At 31.4% G+C, this 20,552-nt stretch overlaps 1 protein-coding gene across 1 annotated transcript; it reads right to left on the bottom strand.

The window, feature by feature from the left end:
• Positions 1-945: 945 nt before the first annotated feature.
• LOC141335224 (E3 ubiquitin-protein ligase RNF167-like) lies at positions 946-19,262 on the bottom strand. The gene is made up of 10 exons (XM_073840621.1): positions 19,052-19,262; positions 11,381-11,509; positions 11,102-11,182; positions 10,872-11,012; positions 9,679-9,766; positions 9,239-9,329; positions 8,316-8,421; positions 7,660-7,753; positions 6,586-6,666; positions 946-5,061 (listed from the first exon to the last, which is right to left on the bottom strand). The coding sequence occupies exons 2-10, from the start codon at positions 11,468-11,470 to the stop codon at positions 4,604-4,606; spliced, it is 1,230 nt and encodes a 409-aa protein (XP_073696722.1). The 5' UTR covers positions 11,471-11,509; positions 19,052-19,262; the 3' UTR covers positions 946-4,603.
• Between the last annotated feature and the right edge of the window lie 1,290 nt (positions 19,263-20,552).

The following is a 20,552-nucleotide window of genomic DNA, read 5'->3' as shown; positions in this document are numbered from 1 at the left end:
CTGTAGTTTTAAGTTGATTTAACTTAAAGTTTTAAGACAGCTGCTGAACTTAGGTTTTTAAGGTTGAAACTGGTGAAAACGTTTTACAGTGGAATCATTCTGTATGCACTGCTGATTTGTTTCTTATACTTTTGAGAAAAGGGCTTTTAAAGATGTTTACTCTAATTCAATTCTACAGACACAAATAGATAAAGTGTATAACCACACAAAAAGGTAAACACTTACTTCATATTTCGAATGTTTTCCTTCTAGTAGTCTGAAAGAAAACATGTTATGGAAACAAAATAGTCCTAAAACTGACCAGTGGGTGAAGGAAAAACATGGTTTTACCTGTAGTGTCTTACATTTGCGTATTCTTAGAATTTAGCCAAGAGGTCAATCTGTGACGTTTAGATCTCTTCACACATGTTCAATCATGCTTTACACATTTCGCTTGTGTTTGAACAGATGTGAATGAAGCACAAAGTCTAGTATGTTCACAGCTTCACTCTATATCTGTATAAATGGCAGAATCGTAAAAACTATATAGACATTTAAATGCATTTTTAAATCTGCATTTGTTAAACCTTTCAACAAAGTTCAAATATGAGATTTGATCCAGGAAATGTGAAATTTTTTATGGCACAAAATAAAGCACTAGTACAGTCCTATAGAAATCTTTAGTGAAGTAGAGGAAAATGCAGCACGCAATGATAAAACAGACACTCATCTTAATCAAAATCATATACAGACTCAAAATAACAATACAAGCTTTTGGTCCCAGTCTCAGGGCACAACAAGCCACAGGTGCAAAGCAAACCCTACGATTTATTAGTGTTATTATTTGTTTTACATTTCCGTATTACTGAATTTCAATTATGTTAAAGACTGAACCTTGGTTTGAACCTCGAACTGAAACTGCAAGCACTATAATAAAACTAAGGAAAGAAAACCAGACACGTGACATTCATTTGACTGATTAGTGATTAAGAGGAAGAGATGGACGGCGTTACATTTACAGATGAAAATGTGAAGGAGGCACAGGTTTATTTAGTACAGACGACACAGTTTCCTATTCATTTGAGATGAAAGATGTCATCTAACAGGACAGTAAAAGGCTATAAACACTGCCATTAAGTCTATACACGGTCAGCTATGACCAAATTTGAATTTGAAACAGCAGCTAGCGTTTATATGTCTATATTAAACAAAGTATAAGACTGTTTGTCCATTCAGCTTGCATCAGTAATGATAATAAAACATTTAACTGCAACTTTTGTTGAGAATAATGCCATTATATGATGTAGACACACAGATCTGCTTTAGAAAGCAGTTTATGCATTTAACAGAAACAAAAAAGACAGATAATAAAGTATGTGTGTTGTTGTTCTAACTCCAGCAAACTCTGTGAATCTTAAAGGAATGGTAATATTTGATCACTTAAACTAACATAAAATAACATAAAAGACGCTAAATCAGAAGTCTCCAATGATTTCTGCGTGGCCTCTGGAGTATAAATAAAATAAAAGCGTTCATTTACAAACTGGCAACCCGTCCGTATTGCACATAAATGGTGACCAGCCAAGATCCACCAACTTTAACAAATAGTTTACCCACAGTTTTGAGAATTCTGTCAGGATTTACTCACCCTCGTTTTGATTTTTTTCTTTTCAGTGAAACACAAATGGAGAATTTTTTTTTTTTAATCTAAGATAAACAAAGCAGAATTTAAAGGGACAGTTCACCCAAAAATGAAAATTCCATCATGTTTTAAGAGTTTTTCAAACACAAATGAAAATATTTTGAATGAAACCTGATTTCTGTTCATCCATTAAGCGTCTACTCACTCAAAACTGAGTTTGAAAAAGTCAAAAGTAGGTCGTGAAAGAAATCCATATGAACTGATCAGCTCAACCCAAGTCTTCCAGAGAGACACAATTGCTTTCTATAATGAACAGATTTAATTTAAGCGTTTATTCACATATAAACACAAATGCACATACGTGAGCACATCAAAATATGGTAAACGAACACTCAAGTGTTCTTGCTTGATGTAAAAATCAGGTTTGTTCATAAACATCACGCAAGTACAGTTGACTTTAGCACATTTTGATGTTCTCTCTGTATATTGATGTTGATCATGATGTGGACATGTGAATAAAAGCCCAACCTAAATCTGTTCATATAAATCCATTCTTCAAAAGAGGTGGTTCGTTCTTGGTTCAAATGATTCACACGGACTGACTCTACTTTTAAAGTCTGACTCTATGCATCCATGCATGCAACATCTTTTATGTAAAGTCCATGCAACCAACAATTTAATGCACTAAAACATTAGATTATGATTCATGACTTTCATGTTTTTAATGCATTAAATTGTTGGTTGCATGGACTTTCAATTAGTGCTGTCAAATTTATCGCTTCCAAAATAAAAGGTGGCGCTTACATAACATACAGTGGCATGGGAAAGTTTGTAGAATCTGTGAAAATGTGAATCATTTTAACAAAATAGGAGGGAATCACACAAAATGCATGTTATTTTTTAATTAGTAGATATTTTACATAAAAAAATGTTTACATATAGTCCACTAGATAAAAAAAAAAATAGCTGAAATTATTGAAAGAACTCCCTTCAAAAGTTTGGGAACCCTTGGTTTTTTTATAATGTGTGTGGTTATTTGGATTATCTATGATTGTTTTATTATTTTGTGATGGTTGTTCATAAGGGAAACACAACACAACTACTAAAAAAAAAAAAAGTTTCAAACATTCACTGAAGCTCCAAAGGGAAACACAATGCATTAAGAGCTGGGGGTGAAAACTTTTGAACAGGATGAAGTCGTCCAATTTTTATGTTGTTGTTGTTGTTGAAGTCTTGAATTTGAAGATCAAGGTAAATTGCACTTAATTTGTCTTCCGGGGAACATGCAAGTATCTTCTGCTGCTTCCGAAGGGCAGTACTAAATGAAAAAAAAAAGATATTTCAACAACAACAAAAAAAAAAAAACTTCATCCGGTTCAAAAATGTTCACCCCCAGCTCTTAATGCGTTGTGTTTCCTCCGGAGCATCAGTGAATGTTTGAATCTTTTTTAATCATTGTGTTCGAGTCTCTCAGTTGTCCTCATTACCATTACTAAATAAATAGATCATCCAGGTAACAACACACAATATTAAAAACCAAGGGGTTCCTAACCTTTTAAATGGCTTATTTAATAATTTCAGCTATTTTTTGTCTTGTGGACTATATGTAAACATCTTAAATGTAAAATATCTTACTCAGGACACTATTCAATAAAAAATAACATGCAGTTTGTATGATCTCTATTAGTTTGTTAAAATTATTCACATTTTCACTGATTCTGCAAGGGGTTCCCAAACTTTTGCATGCCATTGTATGTGCGTGTGCTGTGTATATTTATATATAATATAAATCATATGTATAAATGTAAATATTTTATAAATATATACAAGTACATTTTTGCATTTGTATGTATACAGATATTATGTGCACACAAACTTCTATTTTAGATGCGATTAATGGCGCTTGACGGCACTACTTTCAACAGATTTTAGAAAAAAAAGTCTGTGTTTAAGAATTAATATAAGTGTTATAGATTTTGAAAGACACAATTGTTTTTCATTTTTGTGTGAACTACCTCTTTAAAGTCAACATTCACTGTATATCTGCTCCTGCACTATATCTTTACAAACTCATTTGCGCTTCCATATGTTCACGTTTCACGTTCATTTTTTTGTCAACGTTGTTGTCTTGTATAACAGTATTTTGCAAGTCTCCCTAATCGAGTGCAACTAATCAGCTCATTACTAGAAAGTCCACAGTGTTGTCATGTGGGCCATTGCAAAACATAGCAAAAAAGATCCTCGTGTTTCACGGACAAAAGAAATTCATGTTGATTTGCAACGACGTGAGAACACTGCAGAAAATGCTTTTCTTACTTAGATTTGTTGTCTTGTTTCCAGCCAAAATATCTACAAAATCTTGAATCAGCAAGGATTTTCAAGACAAGTAAAAATTATTGTCTTGTTTTTAGTAAAAACGAGTCAAAATTAAGTGAGTTTTTGATTAAAACAAGCAAAATAATCTGCCAATGGGGTAAGAAAAAAAATCTTATTTCAAGCAGACAACAAGATTATTTTTCTTACCCCATTGGCAGATTATTTTGCTTGTTTTAAGCAAAAACTCATCTAATTTTGACTTTTTTGTACTAAAAACAAGACAATTTTTACTTGTCTTGAAAATCCTTCCTGATTCAAGAATTTTTAGATATTTTGGCTGGAAACAAGACAAAGAATCTAAGTAAGAAAAGCATTTTTTGCAGTGAATGAGTAAATGATCTGGTCTAACTCAATTATTTACAGATGGACTATTTTGTTAGAAAACAGTTTCATTCACTTCAAAAAGCTACTTTTTTAGACACGGACCAAGTTTAAGATGAAAATTTTGAATTTTGTGAACCACACCAATCTGTGTGATTACAATGCATTTGTGTCAGAAACTGAAGTGTTGCACATGTGCTGTGTAGTGTTGGTCGCACTAGCTAGTTAAAAACAAGAAAAGTGACAAAATATGAGCTCCGTGACACACAACAGAGAAAACACCCCTCAGACTCGTACTGCGCCCCGTCCGATAAGCTCTGTGGTGTCGCTATCCGAGGGGTGACCCTCCTCGTCATCGGTGCCTTCTTCCGAGTCCTCTATGGGCGAGCAGTACTCGTCGTATCCCAGCAGGGGCACGTCGGGCTGCGGTGTGTGCGGCAAGCACTGTGCGGAGGTTGTTACCGTAGTGGAGGCTGCCTCTGTAACTGTGGAGGCGTAGGTGGGCGGCGGGCTGGAGGAGGCGGGGGACGCGGGGTTGGAGGGCCGAAGGAGAGGCGTGCGTTCGGAGTCGGCCTCGCTGGTCGCTCCTTCCTCTTCCTCGTCGGCCTCGTGCGGACCCGACTCTCCGTCGGAATCTGAGGATTCGGAGTATTCTGGGTTGGGACGGGTCACGCGTTGCTTGCACACGGGGCAGGTTTTCTTAGTTTGGGTGAGCCACGGGTCCACACACTTGCAGTGGTAAGCTGAATGATGGGACAAAGATGATTCTGTTATGGTATGCTGAACAGGGACAGAAAAATTATTACTCTAATTTAAAATGCTGTTTTGCTGATACATCGCCTTTCAAAAGTATTCAAACCCCTTCATTTTTTTTTTTCCACATTTTGTTTTGTTGCAGCATTATGTTACACTGCTTTAAATTTGTTTTTCCCCACATCGATTTACACTCCATACACCATAATAATGACAAAGCAAAAACCAGATTTGCAAATTTTACAAATTTCTTAAAAATGAAACACTGAAATGATATAATATAATACAATATAATATAATATAATATAATATAATATAATATAATATATGCATTGGAGCTTAAGAAGACCAAAAAAAAATTTATAATAGATAATAGATTTATAAGCCAATATTTTAAAGAGCAAGGTGGCTGATATATGATCACAATATTTAATATAGAAATAGTAAACAGCACATGCATAACAGTTTCTGCAATGAAATTTATATTTTACTTAAGTGATTTATTTCTACTTATTTTAGAAAAAAAATACACACACATACATATTTTATTATTATTATTTATTATTATTTTATTATATTATATTATATATGTTATATATGTGACCCTGGACCACAAAACCAGTCAAAAGGTAAAATTTTACAAAACTGAGATGTATACAACATATGAAAGCTCAATATATAAGCTTTCTATTGATGTATGGTTTGTTAGGATAGGACAATATTTGGCCGAGATACATCTATTTGAAAATCTGGAATCTGAGGGTGCAAAAAAATCAAAATATTGAGAAAATCACCTTTAAAGTTCTCCAAATTAAGTTCTTAACAATGCATATTACTAATCAAAAATTACATTTTGATATATTTACAGTAGGAATTTTACAAAATATCTTCATGGAACATGATCTTTACTTAATTTCCTAATGATTTTTGGCATAAAAGAAAAATCAATAATTTTGACCCATACCATGTATTTTTGGCTATTGCTACAAACATACCCCAGCGACTTAAGACTGGTTTTGTGGTCCAGGGTCACATGTATATATATTTATATTATTTTATTATATTATATATGTTATTGGAGGAGAGTATTGAAATGAATTACGCAAAGCAATGTCAGACCGTTTGAAGTTGATGTTTGTGTTTGCAAAACTGCGCCATTATTTAACACCCAACAAAAGCATGTCTTAAAGCAGGCAGTAATTTGTGCTGCACTTGGCAGATTACACTGGTCATTCTGGAAATTATCTGGCTGTGTCTGTTCTTTAATGTGAATATTGTTCGTAAATCACCTGCAGAATTTTTCCCTCCTGTCGGTGCTTTTATGGAATTGCACTGGAACGCTGATTTGGCTTGTTTGGTAAATCTGGCCCAGAATGTCAAACTAAAACATATAACTACTTTACCCTTAACAGCCATACGTTAGATATGCTTAAATTATCAGATAAAGAGCATAAAGACAACAGAGGTTCAACTAAAACACACACTTTAGTAACAAACAGACGTAGCTCACTTACCATGTGAACACGGCAGCACTCTCAGCTTATCTCCCTCTTCGTATTCATCGAGGCAGATCGCACACACATCATAACTATCACCTGAGAAAATACACAGTTATTAAAGTGCTAGAGGATCCAGTAAAACAATCAGAACCCACTCTGAAAATGGGTACAAGTTTTCTTTTGTTCAAGTATGTGGCATATGTCAGCGTTTTTGTAAACATTTTGAATAAAATCTTCATATTTTATGCTTTCATGTTCATTTTGGTTAAAGTTTGAATTATTTTACTGTGTATTTTGTAACTTTTATTAGTCTTTGTTGGATTTTCAGTATGTCTATATATCTTATTAGTTTTATTAATTTCAGTTGTAATAATTTTAGAACATTAACATTAAATGAAAATGTTGCTTTGGAGGAAAACTGAAATGAAACAAGTTTTTAAAATTTTATCTCAGCTAACAATTATTTTATTTCAAGTAACAAATGTATTGTTTTATGTTTTAATTTTTTTAACTAATAACCCTTCATGGTATATGCTCCTAAATCTAAGCTTCTATGATTTACAAGCAGCTGTGATTCATTTTTTTTGGACTTGACTGTCAATACACTGCAAAAAATTCATTTCTTTCTTTTGTCTTGTTTCCTGCCAAAATATCTAAATTCTAGACGAGTAAAAATTATTGTCTTGTTTTCAGAAAAAATAAGTCAAAATTAAGTGAGTTTTTGCTTGAAACAAGCTAAATAATCTGCCAACAGGGTAAGAAAAATAATCTTGTTTTCTGTTTGAAATTAGATTTTTTTTTTGCTTACCCCATTGGCAGATTATTTTGCTTGTTCTAAAAAAAGAAAATAATTTTTACTTGTCTAGAAAATCCTTTTTGGTTTAAGAACTTGTAGATATTTGGGCTGGAAACCAGACAAAAAAATCTAAGTAAGAAAAGCATACCAGTGTATGCATTGCATTTCAGTAAGTGTGTTTGTTTTTCTTGGTAGTGTCAAGACTATTTCCTGTGGTAATTAAAAGCACACCACAGATGCGGTCCACAAAGTTTATGTAGCATTCAGCCCTGAATAAAGTCTCTTCTGCTCACCTTTAACAAACTTGTGAGTGGGGATTTTCTTCAGCTGTTCTTTGGAGAGTCTGTTTTTCCGAAGTCTCTTCCTGTGCTGCACGCACCGCACAATCTGGACCAATCAGAAGCAGAAGATATATTATTACCCACCAATGAATGCATCATTGACTCTGTTTCAAACCTTATAAAGCTGCCTACCTAGACAACATTGTGGACATCATAAGATATAAGATATGCTTTTCTTACTTAGATGTTTTCAGAAAAAACAAGTCAAAATTAAGTGAGTTTTTGCTTAAAACAAGCAGAATAATGGGGTAAGCAACAAAATCTTAAACAGAAAACAAGATTATTTTTTCTTACCCCATTGGCAGATTATTTAGCTTGTTTCAAGCAAAAACACACTTAAGTTTGACTTTTTTTTCCTGAAAACAAGACAACAATTTTTACTCGTCTAGAAAATCCTAGAAAAGTAAGAAAAGCATTTCTTGCAGTGTTCCTGATGTGAGCAAAATATTTTTTTCTACTTTGCATTGTATGCAATTTGTACATTGCATTTGCATCTGATTTGCAAAAATTGTAAATAATGTTCTAGACACCTGTATTTTCATGCATGTTTCATGTGTAAATCCACAATGTGATTTAGTGGTTAATAAAGCAGTCATAGCAGCACTGACCAGTATGATGACCATGACAATAATGATCATGCCAACAACTCCGGTGAAGGGGATGAGATAGTAGGACAGAGGAAAGGAGAACTCTGGCTTCAGAATCACATAAGCCCTAAAGCAAAGTGGGTCAACAAACAAGTTAATCACAAAACCTCAAAAACACACTGCAAAAAATGCTTTTCGTACTTAGATTTTTTGTCTTGTTTCCAGCCAAAATATCAAAAAATTCTTGAATCAGGAAGGATTTTCTAGACAAGTAAAAATTTGTGTCTTATTTTCAGTAAAAACAAGTCAAAATTAGGTGAGTTTTTGCTTAAAACAAGCAAAATAATCTGCCAATGGGGTAAGAAAAATAATCTAGTTGTCTGCTTGAAATAAGATTTTTTTTCTTACCCCATTGGCAGATTATTTAGCTTGTTTTAAGCAAAAACTCACCTAATCTTGACTTGTTTTTACTAAAAACAAGATAATAATTTTTACTTGTCTAGAAAATCCTTCTTGATTTAAAATTTTTTAGATATTTTGGCTGGAAACGAGACAAGAAATCTAAGTAAGAAAAGCATTTTTTGCAGTGCACAAAACACCCTTTGTCCTGAAAGATGGTCAGCTGAATAAAGTCATTCAATATGTGTGAATACCAGTTAAAAGTCTGAACACAATGCTCTCTAAATGTAAAATTATATAGTAATTATAAGTAAAATAGCAACTATAATAGAGAACATGCTCAAAAAAGGTACAAAATCTATAACTGGGGCAGTACCTTTTAAAAAAAAATACTAATATGTTCCATTTAGGTACTTTTGTACTTGGGGTACAAAAGTGTACCTTTTTTCTGACAATGCAGGTATGACCAAATGACTGGTTCTATTAATATATCTATATATCATCCCTATTTGTGTAAAAACGTATGTAGACTATATAATTCTCACCCTTTCTCTGGTATGATAAAGCTGCGCAGTATCTGAGAGGCATAGTAGCTTGTGAACACAGAAGGAATCTCGATCCCCTCCGCGATGGTGTCTAAACAGAGACAAAATGGAGACTAGGTTGCATATATGATAAAGTGTGTGTCTTACAACAAATGTCTTAAACCCCTTTCAATAGGGGTCAATTGCATTTAAATGTGCAAAATTCTAAAGAAAATTTCATAGATAGACATCAAACACCAGTTCTACAAATCCACCACTGCTTCTATGTTCATTCATTGAATCGTTTTTGATTGCTTTCAGCTACCAATAAGAGTGCAATACTGTTATTTCCAACATAATACAAACCTAAGAAAGTGCACAGGTTTTATTTCACATAATCTCTCAATAGAAGCAGTGTGTGTGTGTGTGTGTGTGTGTGTGTGTGTGTGAGTGAATCTCACCATTGCTGTATCCCATACTGAGAAGTGAATTGGAGTACATGTTGTGAACTATGGCCGCACTGAAACCAGCCTGCTGTGCATGGAGCACCTAGAAAAAAAAAACAATATTTCTCACATATTTTTTATTTACTTTCATTTTACACTAAACATACTTGTGGCTATATAAGATTCTGACTTTAAGTCTTGTCACAGGACAACATACCCTTGTGTGCTTTATTGTGCTGAATGTGCAATTAGTGTACTAGAAATCTTAGGATTATTAAAAAAAAATACACTACTTAAAGATTATATAATATTAATAAAATACAAGACTAGTGTACTTAAAGACAGACTGTTTCTTAACACACTTAAGTACACTTAAAAGTTGCACTTTGTAATTTTTTTTAATTCTAAGCACATTTAAAAAAAAATGGTCATATTTTCAAGTTTCTATACAAATTAAAGTACATTTTAATTTACCATAAATGCTTGTTAGTGCATTAGGCAGTAACCATATTTCTAAGACAAGATAAGTAATTATGAAATTACACAAAGATGCACTTAAGTCCTGAATAGGGTGAAAAAATAAGTTATTACCTTACTAACCTAGTTGATTGATTGCACTGATAAAAACATTTTTTGCATTACAAGTTTTCTACAATGGTATTCTACAATTAAATATGCAAATGAGTCATTATTTAATGAAATATGCACTAAGGGGGATTTTGTCACTCCATAATTCAGAAAAAAAATGTTTGTTTTTTTTTTAACCATTTTTGGGGGAATAAAATGTTGTATAAAATCAAGCAAATTATTTATGAACAAATCCCTCTGCAAAAGCCTTCAGGATATAGACAGGAATAAAAATGTAAAGTTTGGTGTGTGTAAGTGCTACTGAAGTGGAGATTTATGGCTCAGTGGATCAAATCCATTAAGTGAATCAAAAAGCACTTTTAAATTAAATTAAGTGTAAGAAATTCATTACTTCACACTTAAATATATTATTTTTAACTATATTATTTCTATAACTAGTACTAAGTTTTCAATCACATGCTAAAGCGTACTCTTTTTTTTCACAAGGGTAGCTTGTCTATTGTCACATGCTTTTAGTTGAACATATACCTATTCTGTCAACCATAATACTTTAAACTTCAACTTTTACAGCCCATATTTTGTAATGCATTGAAATAGCACAGCTGTGCAAGAACATTAACCTTGATGTCAAAGTTACAGTCATAGCGTCGAATGAGGACAATGTATTTTGTAGTGCTGTTGGGATCGGAGGGTGTGGGAGAAACTGGCGGAGGATCTATAGGTGTGCATGCATTTTGAGGACGAGCTTCAATCAGCACACCCTGGGAGAGAGAGAGAGAGAGAGCAAAAGAGAGACACGTTAGTCTTTGGTTTAATGGATAAAACTAGTCCAGTAGTAGAGATTTACTACCATGAGGCCATCTTTTGGCAGAGGAGGGCCAAAGAGAGCGGGCAGGTCTTCGAACAGCATGGAGGTCATGTTACTTTGATGCTGCATGAAATAGAAAACAGGCCATTAGTGACTGAAGCATAAAGCCATTATAAAGCAATCAAATGGACCACATTATAACATTTACATTGAGTGTTAAAAGCTGCAGTCTGTAGATCTGATGTAACCAAATACTCCACAAATGTACTGTACCATAAAAACATCTATAAAACTAATCAAAGCCTGAAATCAGACACTCACCGCATATATATATGCCTGACCAGGAGATGGTGCCATAGTGCAGAATAAGACTAAAACCGAAACGCTCAGCAGCGTCCCCTCACACGCCATCCTGAATTAGGCTGGGCCCTGACGAGGGGCGACAAACACCTGCAAACAGATGCATGAGTTATACAACCTCTAATATTAAGGACAAACATTTTATTTAGACAAAGAAAAGCATATATGAGACACTTCAATCTCTTTAATTGACCATATGCATGGATTACTTCCTTGTTTTAGACAAGCCAGCTCAGTCATTTCTGGTCAACTGTAGTGTGCCGTAATAGGAGTGTACTTTGCTTGTTTTTTCTACATAATTCATTCACAATCCAAGAAACGTTTTGGTTGTCTAAGAGGACCAAATGTTCATATACTGTTTCAAGAATGACAAACGCGAGTTAAAAAAAAATACATGAGTAAATCGGCTAAATATGCACGAGTCATTGCTATGATTGACAGTAATAACTGGATGAAACATCTAAAAAAAAAGAGCTGTGCATTAAATGATTCGGAGTAAATTCAAAGTATCAATACTACAAGTTTCTGTTGGTTAAATATAGGCTATTTAATAGCTTTTACAGTTCAAGATAACGCTTAAAACATGTAGTTATTCAATTATATCAAATATTTAAAATATCAAGTGCATTATTTAATTCTTATACCATTAATATTTAACTTATTTAATTTGTAGTGAACTATATACAAGTAATTAAATAATTCACCCTTATAGGCTGTTTGTGCTGAGCTTATTTATTTATTTAATGGCTTTCTGCACTTGCTATACTATATACTTAAGTGCGGTAAATGTACTACAATTAATCATACTAGTTATGCTATAATAAATCAAAAAACAAGACGTCTTGAAAAAACTGCGGGGAGTTGAAATGGCAGCTGCAGCCAATGATTGATCCTCTGCTGCCATCTTCTGGTTATTTGGGTCATTTCATGACATTTTCATCTTAAAAAGACATTTTCCGTGAAAAGACGTTTTTTTCCATGTCGTTTGAAGTGAATTTTATTGCACAGCTGTAGAGTTGAAAAACAATAAAGGCTTTAAAATATTACTTGATTTTAAAAATTTGTTCATGACTATGAAGGCAAGTTCCTGATTATCAAAAATACAATTAAGATGTCCTTGAAGAGAAGTATCGCTAGCTAGCTAACACTAGCCTAAACATGTTATGATAGTGTTTAGCTGTCAGCATTTAAATGTACAACTCTGCAGGGATTACCAGGCATTTAAATGATATGTTGTTAAATAATATGAAACTGAATGTTCATGCCACTATCAATATTTACGACGTTGCAATTATTATTTTTCTCAGTTTCTGATAAGAACAAGGCAGTAAAGGAGTCTCAAGAGTGTCCACCTGTATATTGCACCTATAAAATGAGCTTCAGCGGAAGTTTACAAACTGGCATCATTATGTGGAACCATATCGTATATCATCAATACGTAAATCATTCTTTATATATAATAATTTGAATTCGAAATAATGGTTGACTTACAAATGAATTCTAGAAAAGCTCATAACAACAACAACATGATTAAACGCTTCTCCCCTCAGGATAAAGTCTTGATTATCAACGGTTTTCATAAGTGGTCTGCAGACTGTTAAGCAATGGCTGATCTGTCATGTGCTAACACCAAAAAAAATCTGGAAATGCGAATAATTTCATCCGCATGAGATAAAGCACTGTATTGAGCTACTAATGAGCCTTTAAATCTGCAACGTGACAGAAGTAGCGACAGATCTTTGTGACGTATTTCTTTGCGTATCAGATTATAGAACACAATTAAGGGGTGGGATTTGGTTCTATCCGCTGGCTGCTGATTGGCTTGTAAAATGTGGGTGTGGCCCTCATGCAGTTTTTAGTGGAGGGGCGAGGTTTAAGCGGACTAAATGATTGGAGAAATCCAGTATCCAGCTTTTTCCTTAATTCAGAAGTGGATGAGACTTCTGGTTCATCACTATATAGAAATAATGAGAAGAATAACAAACATGCAGTAAACGGGAATACTTGTTTGCACTACAAACCAGTGAAATAATATGGTAAGACACACTACTTTGCAAAAAAGGTGGATATGTAACTAATAAAGTAATTTTAACCAGAAGATAAAAAAAAATAAAAAAAGATGACACAGATGAATCGTTCAAAATAAGATCTACAACATGGATCTAGAAAATAGATAGGGTTTTTTATTTTTAATATTTCCTAGTCTTATTCAGAAAGCATCCTAAACTAACCAGGGCTGAGTTCCACAAAAGCACTGTAAGCCTAAGGGTCCATTATCATTTATTTTCCATGTTCCACTTCGTTTTGCACACAGCTGTTTCTGCACAGCTTTCAAAGTATAGCTCTGATGAATGAGTACAGTAAAATCTTCTGTTTCAACATTAACCTTGAGCGAGCGCTGTTGTACATCATAAAACATATAAAACAAAAATTATGTCACGCAGTGCATGGACCAGAAGAATGCAGATAGACAAAGTATATTTTGAGCTTAAGCAGATCCTAGATACTATTGGCCCAATGGTTTGTGTGATCTACTTGAATGATTTTGAGAAATGCAGCCTACGGTGTTATGGGAGGAATTTGAGATAAATCAAAAATATTATTTTTTTTAGGTCTGCACAATTCTTTTCACACTGAGGACAACTGAGGGACTCATATGCAACTATTACAGAAGGTTCAAACACTCACTGATGCATTAAAAAAACATGCATTAAGAGACGGGGGTGAAAACTTTTAAATATCAATATATATACATATATATTTTTAATATTTAGCACTGCCCTTCAGCTACAGAAAGCTACAGAAGATATTTACATGTTTCCCAAAGACAAAATAAGTTAAATTTACGCGAAATGCCCCCATTGGATCTGGCGTCGCGTCAGGCCTCGCTCTAATAGGCTGCTGCAGTTGCCGCAGAGCAGCCAATAGGCGCGCAAGCTGTTTCGCCTATGTCTGTATGCTGCTGCAAATTTACCCTGATCTTCACATTAAAAAAAAAATTTACACATTTTCATCCTGTTCAAAAGTTTTCACCCCCGGCTCTTAATGCATGGTGTTTTCTTCTGGAGCATCAGTGAGTGTTTGAACCTTCTGTAATAGTTGCATATGAGTCCCTCAGTTGTCCTCAGTGTGAAAAGATGGATCTCAAAACTATACAATCATTGTTGGAAAGAGTTCAAATACACAAAAACGATGAAAAACCAAATTTGTGGGACAAACAAGGGACTCATGAACAACTATCACTAAACAAAAACAACACAGTAATAAGAATCAAGGGAATGTAAACTTCTGAACAGGGTCATTTTTTTTAAATTCAACTATTATTTTCTCTTGTGGACTATATGTAAACATCTTTTATGTGAATTATTATGTATGATCCCTCTTATTTTGGTAAAATAATTAACATTTTGCAGGTTCTGCAAGGAAGTATGTCAACTTTTGACTTCAACTTATATTTTGAAGAACCAAACAGTTAATGTTAGGCATTCAGCATATATTTTTTTCAGTAGCTACTCTGGAAGTTAATGTCTACCATAAACTGGTTAATTCAAAATATCTTCTGTGTTCAGAAAAATTTCATGATGACTGGGTAAACTATTACTTAAAGGCTTCCTTAAAAATGAACTGCTCCTCAAGTCATTTTGAGAATTGCAGTTTGCTCATTTTTCCAGTAAATAATTAACCCTAACCATAAAACCCACTCCGCACATTCAGCGTTTTCAAGTGTTACTACACTGTGAGGAATCTGCTGTTTACACGACTCATCAACAACTTCCAAGGAAGTGAAACTACTTCAGACTCTCTAGTCCAAACCTCAATGAAAGTCTAAAACCAGCTGAAAGATCCTTTTATTGCCTTTAATTCATAAACGCTCCCTGTAATGTATTGGTGAAACGACAACAAGAGTATTCATTTAAGAAAAGAAAAACACAACAATAGATAAGATATGCAACACAAGGTGTGTCAGAGTCATCCGACATGTTCTGTAGCTGAAAAGCGGTCTTGCGAGAATGCAAATGTTACGTTTTGCTTCCTTATTATCATGAACACTGAGACTAAACAGATTCTAAACAGGAACTGTTTAAGTATTGTCACTTTAAAGTATACTTGGCCTACTTATAAATGGGTCATGAAAAGCAGAATCAAAAGTTGTCAAGTTTCATAACTCAAAACAAACTCTCCAGTTTAAAATATGAATTACTCGTTGAAACTGTGAGAAACGTCATGACAATTCTCAGACATTTTTCTGTCAGTAAATGTAAATTGTAAAAGTAATTGAATCTCCAGAAACTATATCATTTCTTAAAGATCAGAACGTTTGAAATGCATGGCTGGAGTTAATGACGCACTTGAGCGCCTGAAAGATAATATTTCATTCTTCACATTTCACAGCTGTTTTCTCAATTATTCTGAATATGCTGAAGACTAAAAGATATGACAGTGCCAAGCAGGTAAGTAGAACAATTATACGTAATCTAACAGTGTTTGTAATAAACATCAAACCATGAAGTTTGAATTAAATAAAAAAGAAATGAAATAAAATAAAATGAAATAAATACAATAAAATGAAATGAAATAAAGCTAAATGCAATAAAATAAAAAAATAAAAAAATTGTAAATTAAAAATTTAATTTAATTTACAAAATAAAAAAACAAATGAAATGAAATAAAATGAAATAAAGTAAAATGCAATAAAATAAAATATGAATTAAAAATAAAAAATTTAATTAAATTTACAAAATAAAAAACAAATGAAATAAATGAAATGAAATAAAATGAAATAAAGTAAAGTAAAGTAAAATGCAATAAAATAAATAAAATAAAATTATGAATTAAAAATAAAAAATTTAATTAAATTTACAAAATAAAAAACAAATGAAATAAATGAAATGAAATACAATGAAAAAATGAAATGAAGTAAAATGCAATAATATATATATATATAAATAAAAAATAAAATTTTTTAATTAAATTTACAAAATAAAAATAATGAAAAAATGTAATGAAGTAAAATCAAATGAAATATAACCACAAAAAATGTAGACAAAATAATTCTAAAATCAAGTTTCTAAAATCAAAGTTTAAGATGTTTTAATAAATACTAAATAAATATTTTTTTTACTAAATAAATACTGTATTTGGAAGTTGATAATACTAATGCACAATTTAGTAAAATAAATTTAAAAAGACAATTACAATAAATCTAAAATAGAATAAGGGTTAAACATTTTCATATTTAGAGTAAGTTCAGAGTAAGTTGTTTGAGTGTTGCAGAAATATTTGCTTCAGTATGTGAGTTGAATATAATGTTACTGTTGTTTAATAAACCCTTATTCAGCCTTCACACAATGTGTCGCTAGTCATCTTTTAAGATATTTGTTTACAGTAATCTGTCTATATATATCTGGTTACGTTTATGCTGCTTTGCATTGCAAATGATTGTGTTGTTTCAATTTCCTCTGCCTCCAACTCAAACAAATACAGCTCTATTACAGTTCTTGCCATCTCGAGTAACCAAACACACGGCTTCAATATGGAGCATGAATATGAAGTTAGGCAATTGCAGCAGTGTGCATTTGTTTCCATTTACACAAAAGGTAACCCCCCTTTAAATTGGGTGTTTTTCAGAAAGAGAAATTCCAATTTTTACAAATATTGGACCTTTTGGTTCAAAAGAAACCTTGAATAAAGTCCAGAAAAAAAACTTTATGACCCCTTTAACCTCAGCCTGAGAGGAAAAAAAAAGAAAAAAAGAGAACAACAAGAAACGAGGCATAACATTTTGCAGCTACGATACTGCTACTGTAAACATTCATGTCCATGCTACATATCAACAAAAGACAGGTAAGTCTGGTATTTTGCCATTTGGAGATTACGGTCACCAACCAATTACTAAGTGCCAATTAACAACAGTCATTTTCATTTGCATGGAATTTAGCTATCTAAACGGCATTAATCATCAACATTATTAAATACTTAGAGCTTAAAACACTAGATGAGTGAAGAACATGACTGTTTATGTATTTTGTGTTAGTGCTGTTGACTGCTGCCTTTAAGTTCTCACAGGAATCAAAGCGTATTGTGTGTGTTGCGTTCATTTAAAATAAAATATTAAATTAAAAAATAAATGAAATGAAATAAATACAATAAAATAAAATAATATACAAAAATTTAATTAAATAAACAAAACAAAATAAAAAGAAATGAAATAAAATACAATGAAATAAATGAAATGAAATAAAATAAAATGAAAAAATGAAATGAAGAAAAATAAAATGAATTTTAACATTTTAGACAAAATAATTCTAAAATCAAGTTTCTAAAATCAAAGTTTAAGATTTGTTTTAATAAATACTAAATCAATTATTTTTTTAATAAATAAATACTGTATTTGGAAGTTGATAACGCTAATGCACAATTCAGTAAAATAATTGAAAAAAAAAAGACAGTTACAATAAATCTAAAATAGAGTAGGGGTTAAACATTTTCATATTTAGAATAGGTTGACAGAAATGTTAAAACACATGTCAAATAATAAAAAAATATATTGAAACAAATAAAAAAAATGACATTATGAAATTTACAACATTAGTTTCATTTGCTCAATTTGTCTTTCAAAAATCCTATGAAATAAAAAGTAAAATAAGGGTATTTTTTAACATTTTTTAAAAATGAAATTACATTTAGTCTTTTAAATTCCTAAAATAAAATGAAAACAATTTAATTAAATCAAATTAAATGAAATAAAAATAAATGAAATTAAACACAATAATGTAATAAAATTAAATAAAATAATAAAAAATTAAATAATAAAAAATAAAATGACTAAATAAAGTGAAATAAAACTAAATGAAATAAAGAATTTAGACTAAATAATTCTAAACTTTTAAGAATTGTTTCAATAAATACTAAATAAACCGTTTTACTATCAAACTAAATAAATACTGTATTTGGAAGCTGATAATGCTAATGCAAAATTCAGTAAAATTGATGAAAAAAATACAGTAAATCTAAAATAGAGTAGGGGTTAAACATTTTCATATTTAGAGTAAGTTGCTATCTAAACAGCATTAATCATCAACATTATTAAAACACTAGATGGCCAAAAAACATGAAAGTTTTTGGTTATTCTGTGTTAGTGTTGTTGACTGCTGCCTTTAAGTTGTTCTCACAGGAACCAAAGGAATTATTCTCGATTTTCTACACAAACGTAGAAACTAACTTTTTTTTTTTTTTTTTTGTTTACAAAATGAAGGGCAAAGAATGCGCATTAGATAAGCCATACAAGATTTATGCATAACGAACACATATTGCCTAGCAGACTTTATAATGTATCAGCACTTTGCAAACAACGACTACAATTTATTGACAAGTTCTTAAACCCATTTCTAAGGCGAATTCTTGAACAGGACTAAAACCTGACTGGTGACTATGATCATATACCAAATATAATCATTACGTTAGATCAGGAACGGGTCATTCCCGACTACTTCCCGATCCCTGTCTCATAAATGACAATACTTATAAAATCCGATTTTAGAAAATACATGCCAAATGTACAACAAACTCAAACTGAACAATGGCAAGCAGTTAGTTCAACTGTGTTTGAGAGGTTTGTAATGGTTTACTCACTGAACAAGCCACTGCTAGCTAGCTGGCTTATCTCTCGTATTCCAGCTAATGTCCCTCGTCGTGATTCAGCTTTAATCGTTGGAACACGACGCTTGTTTTGACAAAAGTGCTTTCCCGAAGCGTACAGCTCATTGACCTGTTTCTGTTCTCGAGGAATTTGGCTGTTTCGGCCCTTGGTTGAAGTGCGATCACGTTTGTTTACAATCCCGCAAAGCCAACGGGAAGCGCGAGAACTGCAGTTATCGCGATAGAGATGAGCGAGATTCCCAAAGGTTCGCGGATCCGTCCTGTCGATTCACGGAGGAATTGCAAAGGCTTATGGAAATGCCAAAGGCAAATGAAATAAAACAAAACAAAACATAAAATAAAAGAAAAAAATAATTAAATGAAAAAATGAAGTAAAATTAAAATGAAATAAAACAAATGAAATGAAATAAAAATGAAATAAAGAAATGAAATGAAACAAATACAATAAAATGAAATAAACAAAACAAAAATTAAATAAAAATTTAAAAATTTAATATTATGAAACTAAATAAAATATAATAAAATTAAATTAAATAAAATTAAAAAAATAAAATACAACTAAATAAATAAATACAATAAAATGAAGTAAAATGCAATAAAATAAAATAAAACAAAATGAAGTTAAAGGAAATAAAACAAAATTCAACAAAATGAAATTAAATGAAATAAAATAAAATATTAAATAAAAATTAACAAAAATAAAAACTAAATTAATACTATATAATAAAATGAAATAACATATTAAATAAAAATTAACAAAAATAAAATGAAATACAATAAAATAAAATGAAAAAGTATTAAATAAAAATTAACAAAAATAAAACTAAATAAATACAATAAAATAAAATGAAATAAAATATTAAATAAAAATTAACAAAAATAAAATGAAATAAATACAATAAAATAAAGTAAAACACTACAAAAAAGTAAATGCAATAAAAAAATAAATGAAATAAAATAAAAAATAAAACAAGCGAAATACAAAAGAAATAAAAAAATAAAATACAATAAAATGTAGTAAAATGCAATAAAACAAAATTAAGTAAAATGCAATAAAATACAAAGAAAAGAAAAATTAAATTAAATTAAAAAATTAAATAAAATGAAGTAAAAAAAATATAAAATGAAATAAAACAAAATGAAAAAAATGTTTCAGACAAAATAATTGCAAAATCAAGTTAGGGTTACAAAGTTTAAGATTTGTTTTAATACTAATTAAATTATTTTTTACTAACTAAATAAATGCTGTATTTGAAAGTTGATGATGCTAATGCACAATTCAGTCAAATCAACGGGAAAAAAGACAATTACAATAAACCTAAAATAAAGTAGGGCTTAAACATTTTTATATTTAGAGTGCGTTGATAAAAATGTTAAATAAAACTTTAAAAAAATAGAAAATATATTGAAACAAAAAAAAAATGACATTACACAATTTAATTTGATCTATTTGTTTTCCATAAAACAAAAGTAA

The sequence above is a fragment of the Garra rufa genome, chromosome 5 (genome assembly GCF_049309525.1).
Source record: "Garra rufa chromosome 5, GarRuf1.0, whole genome shotgun sequence".
Lineage (NCBI taxonomy): Eukaryota > Metazoa > Chordata > Actinopteri > Cypriniformes > Cyprinidae > Garra > Garra rufa.
Note: the sequence above shows the minus strand (reverse complement) of the source record. Positions and strands in the feature narration are given on the sequence as shown.